This window comes from Nansenia antarctica (genome assembly GCF_963989245.1).
Source record: "Nansenia antarctica genome assembly, chromosome: 5".
Taxonomy (NCBI): Eukaryota; Metazoa; Chordata; class Actinopteri; order Argentiniformes; family Microstomatidae; genus Nansenia; species Nansenia antarctica.
The window spans coordinates 10,301,264-10,322,887 of record NC_137690.1 but is presented as its reverse complement, the minus strand read 5'-3'; the positions used below and the strand labels follow the sequence as shown (position 1 = coordinate 10,322,887).

The 21,624-nt window shown below is 46.3% G+C and overlaps 1 protein-coding gene across 1 annotated transcript in view; it reads left to right on the top strand.

Moving 5' to 3' along the window:
* Positions 1–3,913: 3,913 nt before the first annotated feature.
* Positions 3,914–21,624, top strand: part of kremen1 (kringle containing transmembrane protein 1) — a gene marked incomplete at both ends in the record, with an annotated part of 45,803 nt that continues 28,092 nt past the window's right edge. Inside the window, one exon of the mRNA XM_080532412.1 lies at positions 3,914–3,998. Coding sequence (XP_080388538.1) covers positions 3,914–3,998 — 85 coding nt within the window. The remainder of the gene's footprint in view (positions 3,999–21,624) is intronic.

Sequence of the window (21,624 nt, the reverse complement as noted above, 5' to 3'; positions counted from 1 at the left end):
TAGATAGTAGGCAATGTAGTTACAAACTGTATACTAGTCAGTCTATAACAGGAACAACCTGAAGATCTGAGCAGATATCAACAGTTTAGGCCAGCCAGGTGTATGGAATTATGCCACATTAATATATCTCTGACCACCAACGGTTTTTTAACTGTGTGAGTGCCCTACCCTAACTGTTTGTGTATCACTCATGGTATCATCGTTTCTCTCTCTCTCTCTCTCTCTCTCTCTCTCTCTCTCTCTTTCTCTCTCTCACTCTCTCTCTCTCTCACTCTCTCTCTCTCTCTCTCTCTCTCTCTCTCTCTCTCTCTCTTTCTGTGTCTGTCTCAATGTTTGAGATAAAGCAGAGCCACACTATAATAACGAAGCATTCTAGAGGGTGTCACCTCTGGGGTAATTAGAGGTCTGGGAGACAGAGGTAGATGGATGGGTGCTCCTGTGAGATACAGAGAGAGGGGGGGAGGCTGCCTGCTGGTTATGTGCAGGTGGCTATAGGTGTAAACGCTAGCTTTTATCTTAGCTTTGAACAAGGGCAGGCCAAGGGGGCAATGGGGGAGGGCTATGTGGGATAGGGGTATTGGTGGGGTTAGGAGGGGTTGCGGAGATGGAGATAGGGCCGGGGGGAATCGTTTGTCTAGAGGGCTCTACTTCAAATAAGCTGCACCGGGGACAGGCATGACATGACAATGTATCTTGTGTTGTATTCAACCACTAATGACATGGATCATATAGACTGTGGAGGAGCTGTAGGCTTATAGTCTGGACATACAGACAACAACCAGATGCTTTAGTTGGGTAATTATGTTGACTCACTCTGACTCCCAAAGCGATAGTGTGTGTGTGTGCGTGTGTGTGTGTTTGTTTTAATTGATGTAATGGCTCGAGAAGAAGGAGAATTGCACCGACAGCAAAAAATAGTGACTCAATATGACGTCAAAAGAGGGTGGGGATCGTTGCTCCATTTTTGAATGTTGAAACATGGCGACGCTTTCATTATTTTTGGATGTCATGCTAAAGGTTTCTCAAATTGTACTCAAATGTTAGAGAAAGAAACTGTACTAAAGAACCACATATTTCCCCATGTTGTTCTTTTTCTAATGCACCGGATAATGAAACAGCCCATCAAACAAGTCATTACTCATGCTTAGCCACGAGGAAATAAGAACATTGCATAGTCTGGCCCTTTGAACTTTGTGAATGTAGAGTATGTACTTCTTATTCATGTTATGCATACCTCTCATTTGCAAGGCAAGTTGTGAGGCACTCTCGATACATAGAACCAACGCAGCATTGAGAAACTTCTAGAGTTACGTCTCAGAACATGATTTCAGAGACACTTCACAAAAATATTCCTGCTATGATCACTGTACTAGATCGTCTGCAGATACAACTAGGCCCAACGAACCCTAAAGTGCAAATTTCATGTATGCAAGTGCAGTGTTTCATCTTTAGAGGATGAAAGACAAAGAGCAGGGTTACTGTAACTCCAGTAGACCACAAGGAATGTGACCAGGCAGCGTGTACAGACAGGAACAACACGTGAGTCCACACTGAAGACAAAGGCTCCCTGCTCCCTGCTCCCTGCTCCCTGCCATATACTTGACATATGCCATGCATATCATCATTCTCCTGTTATAAAGGAGTAATGGACGTCAGAGGAAATGGAATTGAGGGAAATCAGTAGACATGAGGAGGTGTTATGGATATGATGACACACATGCAGGAAATGTTCTGTAGGAGACGGTGGAGGCTGGTGAAAGTAGAAATAGTAGGCGTGCTCGTTGTCATACATGGAATATAATAAGAAATGGTATGAAACAATTCCATTCAATGCATTACAATGAGCCCGTCCTCCGATTTCTACCTCTACCAGCCTCCCCTGACAGTAAACAACAGTGCAATGGCTATGGGACCCCCTGTACTGAATTCTTCAATGGAGGCATTGAAACGCTCAACAGTGTGGTGCACTGGGGGCTTTAAGTGGCTGTGTTTCTTCCGGCTACTTTGTTACATTTCTGAAAAGGGCACGCGTCACCCTGAATTACTTTCCCAGTACACCCTCCCAAAGCCTTTGGGTTTTTGGCAAGAATGTTGTATTTTTAGAGGATGGTGAGATCATAATGAATATTCTATTTAAAGGGTCTCGACTTTTGTATGTGTATACCAGTGTTGTAATTCACTCATCACAGCAACGGAGACACAGGAGGGTGCTGTTTTGCACATGCAGTTTGAAGGAGCAAAGCGGCTAAACGAACAAGGATATTCCTAACCCCTATTTGTTAAGTTGATGCTGAATAAAGGTTGTGATAGGACTTAGGACTGATAGGAAAAGTAAAAGTAAAAATGTCTCTTTCTGAAGTCCCATTTCCCATGTATCTCTGGATCAGTAACGGTAACTGGATCTATTGTTTACTTTTCCGGTACCAAAACTTCCATGGAGGGTTTGAGACGTTGTCCCACTATTGAACTGGATCATTGTCTCTCACAATTCCATTCATCCCTTGAGGGTAGCTTACAGGCACCGTCCCAAAGCCTAGATTGCAAGTAAACCCATTGAAATAAGAGTAACCTCAGCTCTATCCACTTATCCTCACATTGATCCTCTCATTCCAGTCCAAAACAATTTGTTAGCCACACTAAAGGGTTGTTCTGCTTAGTACACAGTGAGTGTCTTGAGTTTCGGTGTTCTTCAAATGAGAGGTCCTGACACTCAGTGGTCACTAAAGATATCCATTGCACTTGCTGCAAGGCTTGTTCTCTCTCCCTCTCTCTCCCTCTCTCTCTCTCTCTCTCTCTCTCTCTCTCTCTCTCTCTCTCTCTCTCTCTCTCGCTCTAATAATAATAATAATAATAATAATAATAATTCATTATATTTATATAGCGTTTTTCTGGGGCTCAAAGACACTGACAACAAGGATATACAGAAACACAGAAACATCAAGCAACAGTTAGCATGAGCACATAGAACACAGTATTAATGAACAGGCGTAGGGAACAATTAACACAGCAATGTCCAGGGGAGGGGGGGGGGGGGGTGGCAAGGTTAGGGGAGATAGTTAAAGGTATGGAAGGTTGTATGCATGGGAGAACAGGTAGGTTTGGGATAGGTAGAGTTGGGATTTAAAAGTGGAGAGTGAGGGTGAGTGTCTCTGAGTGTCTCTCTCTCTCTCTCTCTCTCTCTCTCTCTCTCTCTCTCTCTGTCTCTCTCTCTCTGTCTGTCTGCGATATCATGTTGCATTACCACTAGTAGTTGATAGATATAATAAGCAGTTTATAAGCAGACCTCAATAAAGTATTACCAGACAGCGCGGGCACACACACACAGTACACACACACACACACACACACACACACACACACACACACGCACACACACACCCACACACACACATCAACACACACACACACACACACACACACACACACACACACACACACACACACACACACACGCACACGCCCACACACACACACACACACACACGCACACACACACACACACACACACACACACACACACACACACACACACACACACACACACACACACACACACTCTCTCTCTCTCTCTCTCTCTCTCTCTCTCTCTCTCTCTCTCTCTCTCTCTCTCTCTCTCTCTCTCTCTCTCTCTCTCTCTGCATGCCCTACGCACGCTGCAGGTTGAATCTATTGCCCCGATTTCCTGTCACATGATTCGAAATAGGATCCCTTGCTTTCTACTATCTCTCGTGTGTCTGTGTGTGTGTAGACCTGCCTTGGAGAGTTCAGAGGCTTTGGACGCGGGCTGCTTGGAGAAGCCACCTCCACACACAGAGTCTCTGCATCAGTCCGTGAGGAGGTCGCGTTCTAAACAGTTCACCTGCGAGGCAGTTCACACTCTCCTTATCCAAGTCCCGCTATCCCGACCGGAGCGATGGATTCTTTGACAATAACCACAGCCCTTCTTCTTCTAGCCGGGTTTCTTCTATCTTCGACAGCTTATAAACAGTTTGAGACGGGTAAGTTGTTCAAAAATAAGTTTTTTTTTTTGCCGTTGTTTCTTCTGCTGGCGTATATCATCTAAGCCTAACTCATAATTCATAAATGCCTTTTTAGTTATTAAGTTATTGCGTTGCGTACTTTCTTTGAGTATGGAGAATAAATGGCACACGTATACGATTATCAGTCAAAATCTAAAAGGCGATTGTTTTGTAATCCCATTTCATCACACTTTTGATGTAAGGCGATTATTGACAAACATTTGATGTAGTTTTTCCGATGCACGCGTATTCATTTGCATAGCCTTCTCTCTCTGGGACCTGTCATTCATATTATTGTCATGTTTTTGGATATTGCCGCAGAGCTAATTCAGCGTGTGGCTGATGTTTGACTTCATTCAGTCAGAGAAACTTTTCTTTTCTTCTATCATTTAGGCTGGTGTTTATTGCTGGTAATGCATTCAAATGATGCAGCCTTTTGGTGATTTGATGTGTTTTATTTGTTTTACATTAGGCTGACATTATGTTGTCACATACCTAGTTAGTATGTATACCTAACTGACTACAGTATCCCTCAGAGGTTACACAATGTCTCATTGCGAATAGGTTGACAGTGCGTGACGTTAGAATTATAAGGTTCTATCTCCATTTTTATCACAATTGAGTTTTTTTTACATAATCTGATACATTAGGTGTTTATTAATGCCTGTGTGGTGTTATTTTTTAAATGTTGAAATTTTTGAGTTAGTAATTCATAAAATACAAAGGTTCCATCTCATAAAACATAATGGAATGTAACAACTTTGACGCTCAATATCTCTGAACTGCCCAAAACGGAGATAGAACCTTATAGTTCTAAGCTCACGACATGCCTAGTTAGTATGTAAACCTAACTGACTACAGTGTCCCTCAGAGGTTACACAATGTCTCATTGCGAATAGGTTGACAGTGAGCAAAAGTCCCGCTCCTCACATTTCAATGTTGTTACAGTGAGTATTTTATTAGGCAACTTATGAATGAGCTTAGTTGGCTACATGCGATACAATGACTTCATTTCCCCTTAAAAGTTGAAGACTTCTTCATAGTCACAGACTCACGACATCTGTCATGTCATCTTCAATTTATCATCAGCATAAAAACACACTGGATCACACTGCGATGGGAAACTCGCTTCTCAAATGATACAGACGGATGCCTAGATTCGTTTCAAATCAATCCCTCCTCAGGGAAGAAGGAATTTGTTTAATTGGAATATTTAATAATGATGACCACATTAACCAGACTTCTCGTGCTGTAATTTGTGTTGTGTTTCATGATGAAACAGCAAATCCTCATGCTTTCCTTTTTAATTTTTTGTTTCTTAATTATACCCTTTGATTCAAATTAGAGGTTCCAGCATCTGGGCTTGTGCGTAAGTACTCCCATGTGTACCTATGTATTAACAATGTATTTAAAGCTATGGTATTCCCCCCTTTTAAGCAGTGTCCAGCACAGTGTATAACTATAGCATATCTATAATAATGTTTTATATATCCTTTGCATCTGGTCTATCTATTCCAAACATTCTTTGTAGTAGGCTATGTTGGTCACAGACCGTTTATAGTGATGATGTTCTGTTGTTCTCTGTTTTGGACGGCTTGCCGCAATACATTTAAGATCAAGTAGAAAGATAGGAGACAGGTTTCCATCAATCTCTTCATGTAGATTGATTGTAACTGCTCACAAACTATGAGGTTCAGGCCATTATTGGCTTTTCAAGATAAGAAACAAGGCCAAATTGGCTAAACCTACTACAGCTGGTCACCCCATGCCATTACTCCAACAAACATACTGTATACTGTAGTACACACACACACACACACACACACACACACACACACACACACACACACACACACACACACACACACACACACGTGTCAGAGAGATGGCCAGCCAAGTACGGATGTGAGTTGGACACATGGTGAGACTGACTATCTTTTCTACTGCAGATGAGGTCGTGTTCCGCTGTACAATACTGAACGTCATCACTGGCTTAACACGTTGGGGGTGTTTGAGTGGAACTAAGATAGACTCCCACCCCATCATCTCTCCTCTCCACAGTGCTTTGCAGGAGCTGAGTGGTTGAGAGTGCTTCATAAAGGGACTGCTTTGGAATCCCACCACGTGCCCTTCTTCTCTCTAAACAAGGGCCCAGCGTTGTTCTTCCGTTTGGCAGCTGCGTAGGCACTTGACACAACGTACACATAAATGGTAGTCGTTTCATGTCAAACCTGTCACGTATTAGGTGTAATTGAGTTGCGCTGAAAGCCGGGATGTCAGGGCCTGTGAGCAAGCCGGTAATCTGCTGTGAATTATTCCATTGCTGTCGTGCCTGTTTAGGGGATTTGTGACGGCCTTAATGTTTGTAGATGGTTGCTTTTTTGGCCCAGAGCGTTGCTTTGGATATGAGACCTACCTTCAGTCACACTGACTTCAATACACGCACCATCCTCCATCCTCTTTGGGTTGTGGCAGAATGCATAAAGGGGGAACTGAATATAAACACATGCATCGTCGTTGCTGTAGAATCAGATGATTCACTTTAGTCAAATGTATTTGTTGTAAGTCGCTTTGGAATAAGGCGTCAGGTCTGCTGAATGCCAAAAATGTACGTCCAGAGGTTTACTTTTACTTGACATTACCAGAGCATTTCCATTATTGGTGACTGGGGTGTGGGGGGGGGGGGGCGGCAGACTTTCTTTGTTGAGGGTTGGAGTCCAACTGACCCAACTGTAAGCAGTTATAAGAAACATCAACAAGCAGCATACAACTGTGGTATGATTTCTCGTGCGTATCAAAGGAGTCTCTTCCAATTAGGTTGGTAAAAAAAAGCTGAGGATTGGTTTTCAAGCCTTGGCTTGATAAAGGGCATGCCGTGACATTTTGCGAGTTGGAATGTTGCATTTGGAATATTTGATCAAAAAGACAGCTCTCAGGAAAGCCTGATTAAAACACGATGCTGATAACCGGGCTCATTTAACTCAGTTTTGAAAGGTTGAAGTGAAAAGTGCAGTGCTGTAGATGTTTCCTTTATTTCTGCAGGCTTGCCAAGTCTATTGAAGTAGACATGCATGACATAACTTGCAAGGCTGAGCTAATGTGACATGTTATGGAGTTTTATCTTAACTAGCAATGCAATATTTCCTGTCTTAACCTTACTTAAATAATTAATACAGTATAAAATACGAGGGCTTGGAGTGTGAGTGTGTGTGTGTGTGTGTGTGTGTGTGTGTGTGTGTGTGTGTGTGTGTGATTTTTGATTTGATTTGATTTATTGACAAAAATACAAATACATAGGCCAAGCAATGATCCTGCTTGTAATTGTCAGGGATAGAGCGATAAAGTCTGTGACTTGTTTCCGTCGCTGTCCCTGGTGTTAAAAAGAGTGTTTGTGTGTGTGTGTGTGTGTGTGTGTGTGTGTGTGTGCGTGTGTGTGTGTGTGCGCGTGTGTGCGTGTGCGTGTGTGCGTGTGCGTGTGTGTGTGTGTGTGTGCGTGTGTGTGTGTGCTGGCACACATCCTTTTATTAAGGCTGTGTATGCCTATACATGGATACCCAGAGACAGCCGCTAGCCATCATGCTCTCTCTCTCTCTGTTACTGTCTCTCTCTCACTCTGTCTGTCACACTCTCTCTCTCTCTCTCTCTCTCTCTCTCTCTCTCTCTTTCAGTCTGTCTGTCACTCTCTCTCTCTGTCTGTCTGTAAATCTCTCTCTCTCTCACTCTCTATATCTCTCTCTCTGTCTCTCACTGTCTCTCTCTCTCTCTCTCTCTCTCTCTCTCTCTCTCTCTCTCTCTCTCTCTTTCCATTGTATCGTCCCTCTGAACCACTGCAGTGGGAGAGGAGAGGAGTGGAGAGGAGAGGAGAGGAGAGGAGAGGAGAGGAGAGGAGAGGAGAGGATTGAGTGAGCGAGTGAGTGAGCGAGTGAGTAAGTGTGTAGTGATGGATTCCCCCGGCAGTCCAGACTGACTCATCTCAGTGTGCTACACTCACTGAGGGCTGGTGTATCTGGCAACCTGCTCTGGTTCTGCTCCCGGACCAGTGGAGCACAGCGATGCACCCTGTCAAGCACGTCTCACACAACCAGACCAGACAGGAGACTGGCCTCCGAAGGGGAACGGGAGGCAAGGTGGTCAGTGCACAGTTTGGAATAGACAAACGACTGCACAGTACGGTAGCTCTGTCCCAACTGTTTCTTAGATCGTACGTTCTTATCTGGGTTTTTCGCTGGGTTTTTCGCTTACAGCTGTGAAGTTGTTTGGGCTGTTAAGTTCTGTGGTGTCTAGAAAGTGGTGTGTCGAAATAATTAGTATCAATTCCTGATAAAGAATCAGATTATTTTTCCGATGAGCATTTCTCATGGATGCCGTGGAGAATTGGTCAGGCTCTAGCAGTGAGCTGTCAGAATAGGCTGTACGATGTGTGTGTGGGCGTGCGTGTGTGAGTGTGACGCGGCAGATCAGATGTGACGGCTTTTTGCCTAAGCCATCTGGTGACTTCATAAACCGTTCCTGCTCGGGTTTTAAAAGGGGTCACGCAGCGTCAAGCCCTGGGGGTCCCACATCCTCTCCCCCTGACCCCATCTCTCCCTCTCTCTCTCTCTCTCTCTCTCTCTCTCTCTCTGGCCCAGGTGTCGCCTCAGCTCAGCTCAGCCCCTCACACACACCCTGGCCTGGGTCTGTCTCTGGTTAAGCCCCCTCTCTTCTCGTAACTGTAGCTCAAGTACCGGCGGTTATGACTGGGTTATGTCACCCCCTTGCACCCCGAGACAGAAGGGTCTTTGTGTTCCTGTCTTGAGTGGGATGGGGATTTGGGGCTAGGGGCTGGAGCCTTGATTGTCTCTGTGAGGATAATGACAGACCGTCCTGGGTGAAATGGGAGTATGTGTTGGCAGGGAGATGGAGACAGGGATGGTGATGAGACCGACGTAGGGGTTTTCGGAAACGTAAGAGCTTCTGGAATGTGTGTAACCCCTGTCTCTCAGCACAGGGAGTGGATGTGTGTGTGTGTGTGTGTGTGGGGGGGGGGGGGGTCTGGGGCTCAGATGTGGCCTCTGTGGTCCCTTTTTTCCGGCCGTAAGATGGAAACCTCACCCCAGACAGGCTTCTGTGCACCAGACACTATTCAGGGAAAACTACTGTTGACGCTACGTGTGTGTGTGTGTTTGTTTGTGTGTGTGTGTGTGTGTGTATCACTCTCTTGTATGTGTGTGTCATGTGCATGTGCGTGTTTGTGTGTATGTGAGTGTGTTTGTGTCTGTGTGTGTCTGTGTGTTTGTGTGTGTGTGTGTTTGTGTGTGTGTGTGTCTGTGTGTGTGTGTGTGTGTGTGTGTGTGTGTGTCTGTGTGTGTCTGTGTGTGTGTGTGTGTGTGTGTATCACTGTCTATATCTGCGTTTGTGTGCACCAGTCTGTGTTTGAAATCCAACAGGTCACACCAGGTTCAGTGTCTCCATTTGAGAGACTAAACTTGAGAACACTGAAACCCACCCAGACCCTCTCCTCCTCTCACGCATAATCAGCCTCATGCCCCCAAGCCATATGGTGCACTCATAAATCTTTAATGGAATGCCAGAGGATGTTAACTTCAACAAGAAAACACAACACAACAACCCAACTAACACCCATACGGGCCCAGGCGCTCACTCACCCCTGGCACCCAACAGTGCCAGGGTGGGCCCAGGCGTTTGTGGTTTAAGTGTGGTATGTTATGCTAAGCTATGATATGCTATTTGCTATTGTTCTGCTCTAGTGAATTGGCACTTAGGTCTACTTTTAGGTCTTACTCTAACAATGCTGTTTACTGGAGATGCAGAGTTTCTGTTTGGAGACACAGAGTGAGAGAGAGACAGCAGATAGGAGAGGAGGAAAATAATGATACACAACGAAAGAGAGGCTGAAATGCAGACAGGAAAAGGTTGAGAGAGAGGGAGACAGAGTATTCCCCCTTTTCTTGCACTCCTAGTGCTCAGCAAGCCCTGACATGCGACGCCCTCCCACGTTACGAAGAATACTCATATCGACTTGGCTGAAAAATGAGCTGAATTTGGCTGGAATAAGGAAACAGAGGAAAAAGAAAACTTTGGTCTGTGTCATGTGGCTTTGTGTCCGGCTGCCGGCCAGCTACTTCCTGCTGACCTCTGGGTGGTGCCCTGGAGAGGTCACGGTACGGGCAACGCCCTGTGCTGTACCTAACCCTCAGGCCGCAAAGATGGTCGGACGGACCCCGCTATTATACACACAATCACGGTTATTACATGTTATTACTGAGATGCTGGGATTGTTTTTGGACCTGTCATGTTCCTCAGAGGATTTCAAAGGATTAGATGTGTGTGATCAGGAGCTCCCTTGCTCTCATTCTCCTTCTCTCTCTTTCTCTTTCTCCCTCCCTCCCCCCCTCTCTCTTTCCTACCTGATTTCCATCTCTTGCTCTATCCCTCTCTCCTTCCCGCCGACACCTTGTGCAAATCACCACCTGGCTGCTGTGGCAGAGCTACCCAGGATGCAAAGCAGCCAGCCCTGCCCTGCCCTGGATCCTGCATCCTGGTGTCGTGGGGTCCTGGAGTTCAGGGGTCCTGGTGTCCTGGGGTCCTTGGGTCCTTGGGTCCTGGAGTTCATGGGTCCTGGGGTCCTTGGGTCCTTGGGGTCCTGGAGTTCATGGGTCCTGGGGTCCTTGGGTCCTTGGGTCCTGGAGTTCAGGGGTCCAGGGTCCTGGGTCTTAGGTTCTGGGGTCCTGGATCCTGAGGTCCTGGGTCTTATGTGCTGGGTCTTGGGTCCTGTTGTCCTCGGTACTGGGTCCTGGGTCCTAGGTAGGGAAACACAGAGGTGCCAACAAAGTGAGCAGCGCCTCTGTCTCCTTGAGGTGATGGGACATGACAGATGGGATAGCTATGTAAAGCGTGTTGTGAGAAGAGGCCCCCAAACAAGGTGGTGTCAGGTTCAGTCAGTGTGTCAGTCCGGTCCTGATCTGTCAAGGCAGGCAGGCAGCTCCACTAGACAACGTAGAATTAAGCTGTCAAGCAGCTGCTTGCTTCAACACTGGGCTGCTGTGTGCGTGGTGCTCCGTGCGTGGATGGCTAGTGAATGACTGCCAAACGTGAACTGAAGGAGATAAACAATCTTTAAGATGGAGCGGAGAGGGGTTGGCGTTCTCTATCTGGCAGGCAGCAGTCAGATGATGAGACGTTTGGTGAGGTGTTTTGTGTTCCAAGGTCAAGATCAAATCAGGGTTGTTTTCTGCGAATGTGCTCGGAAAACGTCTCGTTTTTTTGTGTGATGCTGTTCGGTCCGTTTCCATCTTGTTGTTTTGTTATTGCCCTATGCTACGCTCTCGACTTTAATTATCTCTTCTCTTTCCAATTCTTTCCAGCTCTACCTCTCTGCTTCTCTCTCTCTCGTTCTCTCTCGTCTGGTTGTGTGTCTGTCTGTCTCTTTCTCTCTCTCTCTCTCTCTCTCTCTCTCTCTCTCTCTCTCTCTCTCTCTCTCTCTCCACCCATTCTCCATCCTTGAATGTCATTATGCATGAGCAGTGCACTGTATACCTTGACATTTTCATATGCATGGAGACCCACTCCAGTCATTCGCAAGTGACATTCTCCCTCAGTGCTACCAGTCCACCTTCCTCTGCGGTCCATCAGAGAGAGCCTACTCAGGAGATAGGGCATATTCAAATACTTCAAGAACAGTAATGGAATCCTATATAGAGCCCTCTATTTTCTCAGAATTCTATCAACTCTACACAAACCATTGTTTTCAATATCAGAATGCAATTTAATTTCCATCGGAATGGAATTTTAAAGTATGTAGAGTAGAGGCCCTGAAGGAAGACGCCAGATGCACAGTCGTGTACAAAATTACACAAAATAATGAGTTTTGACTTGAGCTTTGAGATTCATATAATGACTTGAAATCAAATGCGCTCTTGTCAGCTATGGGCACATTGATATGAGGAGCTGTGGCATTGCTATTCTAAAGCAGTGCTTTAGAGCTTTTAGAGACTTTGGTTAGATATGTCTAAAACATGTCATGTTTCTAAGTCTAAGTCATGTTTCGCTTGCTTGGTGTGTAAATACAATAAACTTCCCCTTTTTTAGAACATCATTCAGAACTTTTTTGAAGCTGAATCGTTACAGTAAAACGACCCGTTGTCTTAAACAAAATGTAACACGTTCCATCACCATGCCTGTCATTGGGAGGATTTTTCAGAAAAATCTCCAGACCACGTTTCAAAGCAAACATGTATTTTTGTGGTGTTACATGCAGTTCCAGTTCTGAGAACCATAACCAATAACATAAAGTGAGGCATATTGAATTGCTACTGTGTTGGACATGACCTGTCCTGTGAACTCTTTCTTTTTATATTCCGGTTGTGTTTGGTCCGAGGCCACTGAGGTCTGTGCTCCCGGCTCTGTGAAGGAATGGCAGGCTCCTTAAATAAATGGAGAGTAATTTAACTGCAGAGGCCCTGGCCTTGGTATAGGTCCAGCTGCATTTTGTGGCCGAAGAAGCAAATTGTCGCCTTTCCTCTCGGCAGGAAACACCCACAGGGTGATTAAAGTGGACAGGACAGAGAAGTGGACATGGGTAAGTGGACAGGACAGGGAGGTGGACAAAGTGGCCATAGCTAAGTGGACTGGACAAACAAAATGAACAAGGGAGTTAGATCGTGCGGAAGGGAGGGGATTGGAAGGTGGGGGGGATCGGTACTGCTATCAAGCGTTTGTTTGTTTTTTTTTACATTATTTGAATGGAAATGCATTATTGTCTGCATATCTACCGAATCAAAGCTTTGTGTGAATTCTTCTTCGGCAACAATTGACATAATTAACACCTCAGAAAAAACACTCAGGAACGTCCCGGTCCCAGGACCGAATGTTTGGGAACAAGCGTTGTCCTTCAAGCCGTTGAGCCGGTGATATCCCACTTGCAACATGAAGCCTTTTGAAAAAGGTCCTGAAACTCAATGGTCATGAAACCCAAGCTGACGAGAGGCCCTGATGTAGTTGTCTGTCCTGTGTTGGAGGTGAATACAGCTCCCAGAGGTGAAAACAAACGGCCCGGGTCTCCCAGCCGCCTACGTGGCACCAGGCAAACGGCAGAGAGCGCAGAGAGAGAGCTCCCGACCGGGGCGGTCACACACGGCCGATGCCATGAAACCGGATCCACCGGCCCTCAATAGATCCCCGGTAATGGATCGCCTTCCCAGGAGCGTCAGTGGGATGCCCTCTCCCTTTGACCAGAGCCATCTGGTTCTCAGCACACAGCACTTCCCATAGCCCGCACTAACCACAGTGAAAAGAGGATCACTTTCAGAGTCAAACCAGGAACTGGAGACTTGGCTGGTTAAGGGAAAAAAAAAGGGGGCTAAATGCTGGTCGTTTTGATTCCTTGTGTAGCTGACTGAGGTCTTTTGTGTGTTGTTGTTATTGTATCCTTGTGTGTGTTTTGTTGCGAATTATCGGTTGATCTTTTGTGATTTCCATACAGTGATAAAAGCACCGCTCAAAGCACCGGCCCGGGCAATCAGACAGATTAAAAATGGGCACGCATTAAACGGATTACAGACAATCAAGACGTGGAAGTCGGGGGAAAACTTGGAGGAGATGTCGGTGTCCAGAAGTACAGATGAATGTGTTTTATTGTGATGTCTTCCTCCCCAAAAAAAGGAAACATTTCAAAGGGCCGCATCAGATAAGTGGGCATTTAGAGATAAAGGTAAAATCTGTGCTCGCTCTAAACCGTAGCAAAAAGGCTGATTCTCTGCGATGAAATTGGATTAGATGTGTACGAAATCTGACGAGGCCAAGGAATGCGGAGGGACTTGGCCAATACTTCCATCTGTAGTTTACAAAGATAGACAAAACAAACATGCAGGAGCTTTTCAGATTTCCTTGCCACTCCCTTCCAAACAGGCTGGGAGTCATTGGATGCAGATGGGGCTTGTTTGTGTCCCACACATGGGCTCTCTGTTGTCCTTTCTTCCTGACGAAAAGTGAGAACTTCTAGAACTTGGACATAGAAGCCTCTGGAATTATCACCGTTTCTGAAGTGCTGTTGTCTGCAGTGCACTAATTTCTCTTTCTCTCTCACTTTCTCCCCCCCCCCCCCACCTCTCTCCCTCTCCGTCTGTCTGTGTAATGCTCTCTGCTGCCCAAAGGGTGAATGAAATCCAATGTTTGTCTGCTCCAGTTACGCTTAATCAAAAAACATGCCTTAAAGCGGCAATCTGTAATTGGTACATCCATTTTCCTTACTTTTAGATGAATGATATATAGACTTTGATTCTTGAAGGATATCATTTATAAACGCCTCGTGAGCTTAGTTCAGAACCCAACATATAAGCTTGTTTTCCTCCATTGTTTGTAAACAATATAACTCTAAACAAACACGACACACAGCCCTATCACTCAACTGATTACCAAAATATCCGCGGGGGAGGCAGCTTTGATGTTGTTTGATTGCACAGATTGCACCTCTTCCAGACATAAAATGAAATGAAGTCTACTTTCCAGTAACCACTTCATGCCACTCCTCAAAAGGGGCCCCGGAGCATCCCATTGGCTACACAACTCACACACTGATGTGATATTTCTTTGATGGTGGCGACCAGCTGTAGAGAATATTCCGATCATTATGACCCATAATGCCAGGCTGGTGTCTCTGGAGGAGCTTCCTCTCTTCCTCCTCTTTGATATTCAAACTGTCTTCTTTTTAAAAATAGGATATTCTAGGATATATAGCCTATTTTAAGTTAGTTGGTATCAAAGATAAGGAACCAGCCCTTCAGATGGGCCAATCAGGCCCACGGGTTATTTGCGAAAAATCCTTTTATTTTTTAAGGATAGATCAGCTTTGAAATGGGAATCTAATTTGAATATATTAATTTTAAGTAATATCAGAAAGCAATGCTTCGTAATGTCTTTCATTTCAATTTTTAATCCGTACCACCCCCCCCCCCCCCTCCGCTGATTGCAGAGCATGAAAAAAATATAGTTTATCTATAACTTCATCTTATTGCTTGTAATGGACTAAGTATATTGTTTAATTCATTTTTCTTTCTTTTTTTTTGTTCCAGTCTTCAGATGCCCACTGAGATTGACTAGGCTACGGTAACACTTTAATACTGAGCTCTGTGGAAATGAGCCAGTTGAGTGTAGGCACAGCAGTGGACAGTGGACATTCGTTTAGTTTTCCTCACAAATGTATTCCTTTTCCCAGCCTGCGTGCGGTTGCATTTGGTTCAATGCGCTCCGCGACCAAAACGAGTTTGACACCCCTGATATAAGTGCTTGCACTGGCTTTGTTCTAGCATGGCAGGTCGTCCAGTTCACCTCTGCACAGGGCCTTAATTTCTCCCAGTCAGGCCCCATCTTCCCTGTCCCTGTAATCAGCCTGGGCCCCTAGTCTTCACAGAGCCTAATAGCTGCTGCACACACATGCCCTGTAACAGCCCCGACTTACCCCAAACCACATATAATTAACATTCCTTACATGCCAGGCAACCTGAGCACAAACAGGACGATCGAAAACAGGTGTGTTTAGCAACAAGCCCCTCCTCCCTCCACGGTTCACCTCTCTGTGAGGTGTGTTAACGATTGGGGGCTGAAGCTTTGATCTGGCGGTGAGGCTTTGGTTCGTGGTATGCTGGCCAGAGGTTGGGCTTTATCATTTGGAGGAGTTTGGGATGTATTACAATGAGCCTGTCCTCTGATTTCTGATTCTACCTCCACCAGACTTCCCCTGCACTGGAGGTACATTCAAGTGTGTGGTAACCTCCTCTGATTGACTGTAAGGGAGAAGTTCACAGAAGAGGTCACAGTAATACACGTTGGTGACTTTTAGGCTTTCAGCAGTAGAACTAAAATCCAAGGATATGAGAGGCTGTTTTGCTGTTGAGGCTTACAGTTAATATAATGTTCCTCCTGGCTTCGAACGATGGGGCGATGATGGTCAGCCAAGATTAAAATAACTGAGAAACACAAACGCGGGCATGCACGCTTGCACACGCACGCACGCACGCGTGCACACACACACACACACACACACACACACACATACAGCGACGGCTAGTGGGCTGACATCCGCTGCATGGGAAATTACAGTACATTTCAGTGAGGAGTGGGTGAGAATGAATGAATGAATGAATGACACACAGGCACAATGACACAGGCTCTACATGAGGAAACAAAGGAGTCTGTGTGTGTGTGTGTGTGTGTGTGTGCCTCCCGTCCCCCTGTCCTCCACATCGGATGCATCTTAAAACACTGCCGCCGCCGCCACCACACTGCTGATTAAAATTGCCCCCTTTCATTCAAAATTGCCCCCCTTACAGTAAGTACCGTACGTCAGGAGAGGGGAAGGAAAGAGGAGGAGGGAGAGAGAGTGCGGGAGAGAGAGAGATAGAGAGAGAGACAGAGAGAGAAAGAGAGAGCGAGAGACAGAGAGAGAGACAGAGAGAGAAAGAGAGAGAGAGAGAGAGAGACAGAGAGAGACAGAGAGAGAAAGAGAGAGAGAGAGAGAGAGAGAGAGAGAGACAGAGAGAGAAAGAGAGAGAGAGAGACAGAGAGAGAGAGAGATAGACAGAGAGAGAAAGAGAGAGAGAGACAGAGAAAGAGAGAGAGAGAGAGAGAGAGAGAGAGAGAGAGAGAGAGAGAGCGCAAGAATGCTGTGGGTTAGATCCAGATTGATGCGTGTATTGTCACTGCATCTGTTTATCTGAGATCTCAAGTGTTAGTTGATGTAGGGACCATCTTTCTCCCATGGCCCTTTGGGAAAAAAAAGAATCGAGCGGGGTTACAAACACCGCCATGCAGTGGTTGAACACCCATTAGCAACAGTGAGCCGTCATGTCTCATAGCCCAGGCTGTAGATCCAGCAGTTATCAAAGGCCCCGATAGCACGAGAGAACCCATATGGTTGTGTGCTGCTTCCCACCAGAAGACACACATTAGCCAGGCGTGTTTTTTTCTTCTTCTCAAAGCCCTGCTGCATTGCTTGTTTGTTGTGCTGGCGTAAAGGGGCCCAGCGCGCAGCTGCGCTACAGAGCTCCTCTGGAATGGGATTCTGGAGCTCTGAGCTCAGGCCCGGAGTAGGCGCTATCTCTTTGTTTGCTGTAAATTTTATGAGCCTTGGCTTTGTGGGCCCTTCATAACAATGGGGAAATGTAAAGTAAACCAAGTGTTACTTCACTGGCGCAACGCACAACATGGAGAACATTAGAGTCTAGGAAGAACAACAAGAGGTCGTAAAGTATTCTCTGTCTCAGTATTCCCTCCCTCCTTTTTTTTCTCATACTCTCTGTGTTTCACTCCCTTTCTCCAGTGGTTTTCATTTGACAACCTCTTTATATCTCTTTTTCTCGCCTCTTTCTCTCTCTCTCTTTCTCTCTCTCTCTCATTATCTTTCCCAAATCTCTCTTCTTGACTCTTTTATCTCCCTCTCTCCTCCTGCTCCCTCTCCTAATTTATGGTTAGTTTTATGATTTTGGATGGATCTGTCCCTAATTGCACCCTAATTGTGTACCTTGGAACGCACCAAGCAACTTCTCCAAGCCCAACTCTCCCTCCTCCTCCCCCCCCCTCCTCTGTCCTCTCTCCTGGGCTGTATCCACTTGTTTACTCCGACGTCAGAGTTGGTTTAGAGTCAAGTTTACCCGCATGTCCTGAGTATGCGGGAGATCTCCCCTTCTATTTGTTTAACCCTGACCCTGTCTACTTAGTCTGGTGAGAGGCCCGGGACATGGCAGATTAATCATAGACGTGTGTGGGTGAGATACAGATAACAGAAGGAGACAGGGAGGCCTGCGCCAGAGGTGAAGATGTTTTTAATCAGTGTTCTAAAAATGCGCTGCTCTATGGCAGATGGCTAGAGTGACTTTAGAGGAAACGGAAAGGAAGTTCTACGGGGAGGTAATTGAAGGCGACACCCGTCCCCCCCCATGTCAGGTTTGGTGCGTTCTCTGCTGTGCTGACACATGTCATGGTCTTCCTCTCAAGTCGCTCTGCCTCAGAATGTTCTCTCGGTCTTGTTAAGTGTCTTAACTCTGTCTTTCGGTACAATATCTTCTGCCAAAAGAATTATAATCAAATTGATCCTGCTCCTTCATCTCTGCCCATTTGAAGATGGACTCCCCCGTCTGTCCATCTGCGCTGTGTTTTGTCAAATATCATTCCAACCCTTATGGGAGTGATGATGAAGGTAGATGTTTTACTCCCTTTGATATATTCTGTGATAGATCATACAACATCAATCAAGACCTAACACTTTAATTGAAGTAGCAGCTTGAGGCAACTTTTTTCATGCCATTTCTTTTCGATGTGAAACTTCAAAAGGGGGATTTTTTGGCAACGCCTGTAGCCTACCACGGGTTCTGGCCAAAAGGGCTACATTAGTCTCTTTCCATTACCGGGTGAGTAGAACTAAATAATAGGGGGCAGATTAGAAGAGCCGTGTTTTATAGGTGGTATTGGCCCCCCCTTGGCAAGCTCTCCCCTGGACCTGTGGCTAACGTGGCATGGGGTGGGATATGGGGGTGGGGGTGGGGGTGGGGGGTGGGAGAGGGAGGGCTTGGGGTTTGGGGGTAGGAGAGTGAGGCTATTTTGGGGCTAAAAGGGCTTCCAACGGTTTTATTACTCTCTTATTTGGGCCATTTCCAGAATGACAATGGCATTAAAAGGGGAAGAGTCGTTGGAAAGGAGGAAGACATTGGGCTGGTGAGGGGCATCTCTCATTGCTGTATGAGCGGCCTTCACTTCACTAAACATTTGCACTTTCATTGACCCTTGTAAGGGTGCTTGAGAAAGACATGTACAGCGTGTCACATACTGCATAGCTGAAAGGCTATATCACTGATTCTCCACATGTAGCCTAAACTAAACACCTCATGAGAAATCAGTTACCACACCTCAGTAAGATCTAACAGCGCAACACTGTAAAATAAATCTGTAAAAATGCATACTTTTTTTTCCTTTTTTTCCCTGCTCCGTCTGCCCTGCGGTTCTCTGATCATTGCTCGCCTAGGACCTCTGAAGTCTGTGGTTTGATGTGCAAATGGATGCTGTGGGGAGAAGGGAAGCAGACTCCAGTCAGACCCAGCTGGGTCTCCCTCACAACGGAGCTCTCTAGCCCACAGCTGGCCTGGCCCTGGCCCTGCCACTGCTGGTTACCATGGCATTAATGAGCACCACAACAGTAATGGCTACCAGGACAGCGGTTTAGCTACAGATGCAGGCAGAGGTTAGATTTATAGATTAACCGTTTGAGGCTTATTTTGGACACACATTATATGAAGTTGCGTGTCGTAGCACTGTTATTACTCTGCATATGGAGTCTCAGACATGAGACTCAAGTCTCAGACATGACTTCAAACCAGTACAAATGTGTGTTTGAAATAGTGTTTACAGCAACAGTATTTGCCACTGCTGCTGTCCTGCTAGCTACAAGTCTACAACATCATTTTTGACATGCACGCCCAGGATAAATGGCACACTGTACTACAGTGGAGGTTGTGCATACGGTACATCCTCTAAAGCGTACTGTTTGCTGATAGTACATCATAAAGATGTAAGGAAGGACACTGTTTAAATCAACCCAGCACTATTCAGCGACAGCCATATGTAATTAACTCTGTGTTTCTTCCCTTGTAGCAAACACAACAAATAAGTGCTGTAGCGTGACCTGGCACTGCTCTTCAGAGCGACCCCTTTGTTTGTGTGCTTGTTTGTTTTTGTTCGAGAAGAGATCACATGACCACAGGCCCCGGCCCGCTCTCTCTCTCTCTCTCTCTCTCTCTCTCTCTCTCTCTCTCTCTCCTGCTCTCTCTCTCTCTCCTGCTCTCTCTCTCTCTCTCTCTCTCTCTCTCTCTCTCTCTCTTTCTCTCCCCCCCCCCCCCCCCCCACCCCTCTCTCAGCACAACAAGCGTATTTGAAGTCGCAATATGGAAGTAATTAGCCCGCAAATCCCGACAAATATAATAACAGGGCGATTAGCTCTCTGTGAATTATCCTCCTTCTTTCTGCTTTTTTAAAGACTGCTCTTGTTTCTGGGGTTGTGTGGTATATCCTGTGAGCGCGAGACGACTTGGTCGGGGCGAGTCCTCCTCCTCCCTTTCCCGGACTTTTCTATTTGTAGAATCTGCATGTATTTTACAGGGCTTTTTTTTTCCGCTGCGTCTTTCATGCGGTGGTGTGGCTCTGTTTCCCATCACGGCCTGTGATCAGACCACAAGAAAGGGCCTTGCCATGTGACACGGGCGGAACGGTCACATGTTGACAGATAGAGGGGAAGAGGGTCTAGAGGTGGCGAAAGACTGTCCAATCAGAGGACAGCGACACCTCATCTGTTCAGCCTAGTAGTGCATGAATGGGGGGCACAAGGTCTGGGTGGATCCCCCTCCGTCCCCGGCCTATATCAAGCCCTTTTTGCAAGATGTGCGGGGATCCACAAGGCTTTTAAACGCTTCATTCATCTTCATGATGGCCTCACTTATCTCTGAGGCCCTGCAGATCTGCTACTTCCCATTTCCACCACAAGAAAATGGTGCCTCGGGACCACATCAAACCCCCGGCCGCTGCACAAACGCTGCCATATTTACCATCTCGTCCTGGAAGGCTAGCTTCACCACAGCAGGCAGATGATTGCCAACAGCAGCTCCAAGTCCATGTACCATTCAGTGAAAAGTTTCCCAAAGGAAGAAAAAGACATTTGCAGACACTTTGGTTCCGTTCTACTCCAGCAGAGCATTGAAGCAGCAAGGCAGGCACAGTTATAGGCTATCTTCCCTCATTTCACAGTCTTTGAGGAGGCCATGTTTGAAGGACACAGCAGAGGGGGTTGTCTATTTATGATGCGGTGCTTTACCCCGGCCTGGTTCTGTCTGCTCTGAGACGGCTGTGGTGAACGCATGCAGTTGTGATTGCTCTGGGAGAGTGAGGAGAGTGAGGAGTGACTCATAAATGCGCCTCCACTGGCCCCAAACTCTCCGCCTTGATCTCCACCTTGATTACAGTGAATCCCGTCGCACGCGCACGCACACGCACACACACACACACACACAAACACATCTGCCTTCATTACTCCACCACTTTACATCTACAGCATGACAAACCTGCCCAGATATGCATTATTTAACATGCCCCGGCAGTCCTATGAATGTCAGTGTCAGTGGCAACGATGATATCTCTGTCTTCTCCCTCTTCCACTCCCCACACAAGGGCTGTCAGGTCCATGACACGTCCCGTAATGCTATTAAGCTGTATTGCTACTTTTATGAAGTCATGTTCCACTTCACCGAGTCTTAGGTAGATTTATAGTCGCTGGCGGATACTCAGCCACCCCGCTCAGACGAAGCGAGTTCATTCACTGAAGGAGAGGAGCCGTTTACAGACAATAGAGTGCCATCATAATTACAGAAACCCTATCCCTGTCAGCTCCTTACCAGTGGTGTGCCTGTCAGGCTCGGTGATGGATCGCTTGATAGGCTTGACCGAACAATGGCGCCCGGCGAGCCAGTTTAATTAAAACCGACTTTACATGACACCGAAAGCGAAGGCCTCGGATTTTTACATGGAGGCGGCGGGGGGTTTCTGAACCCCAAAAAAAGAAACACCCTCA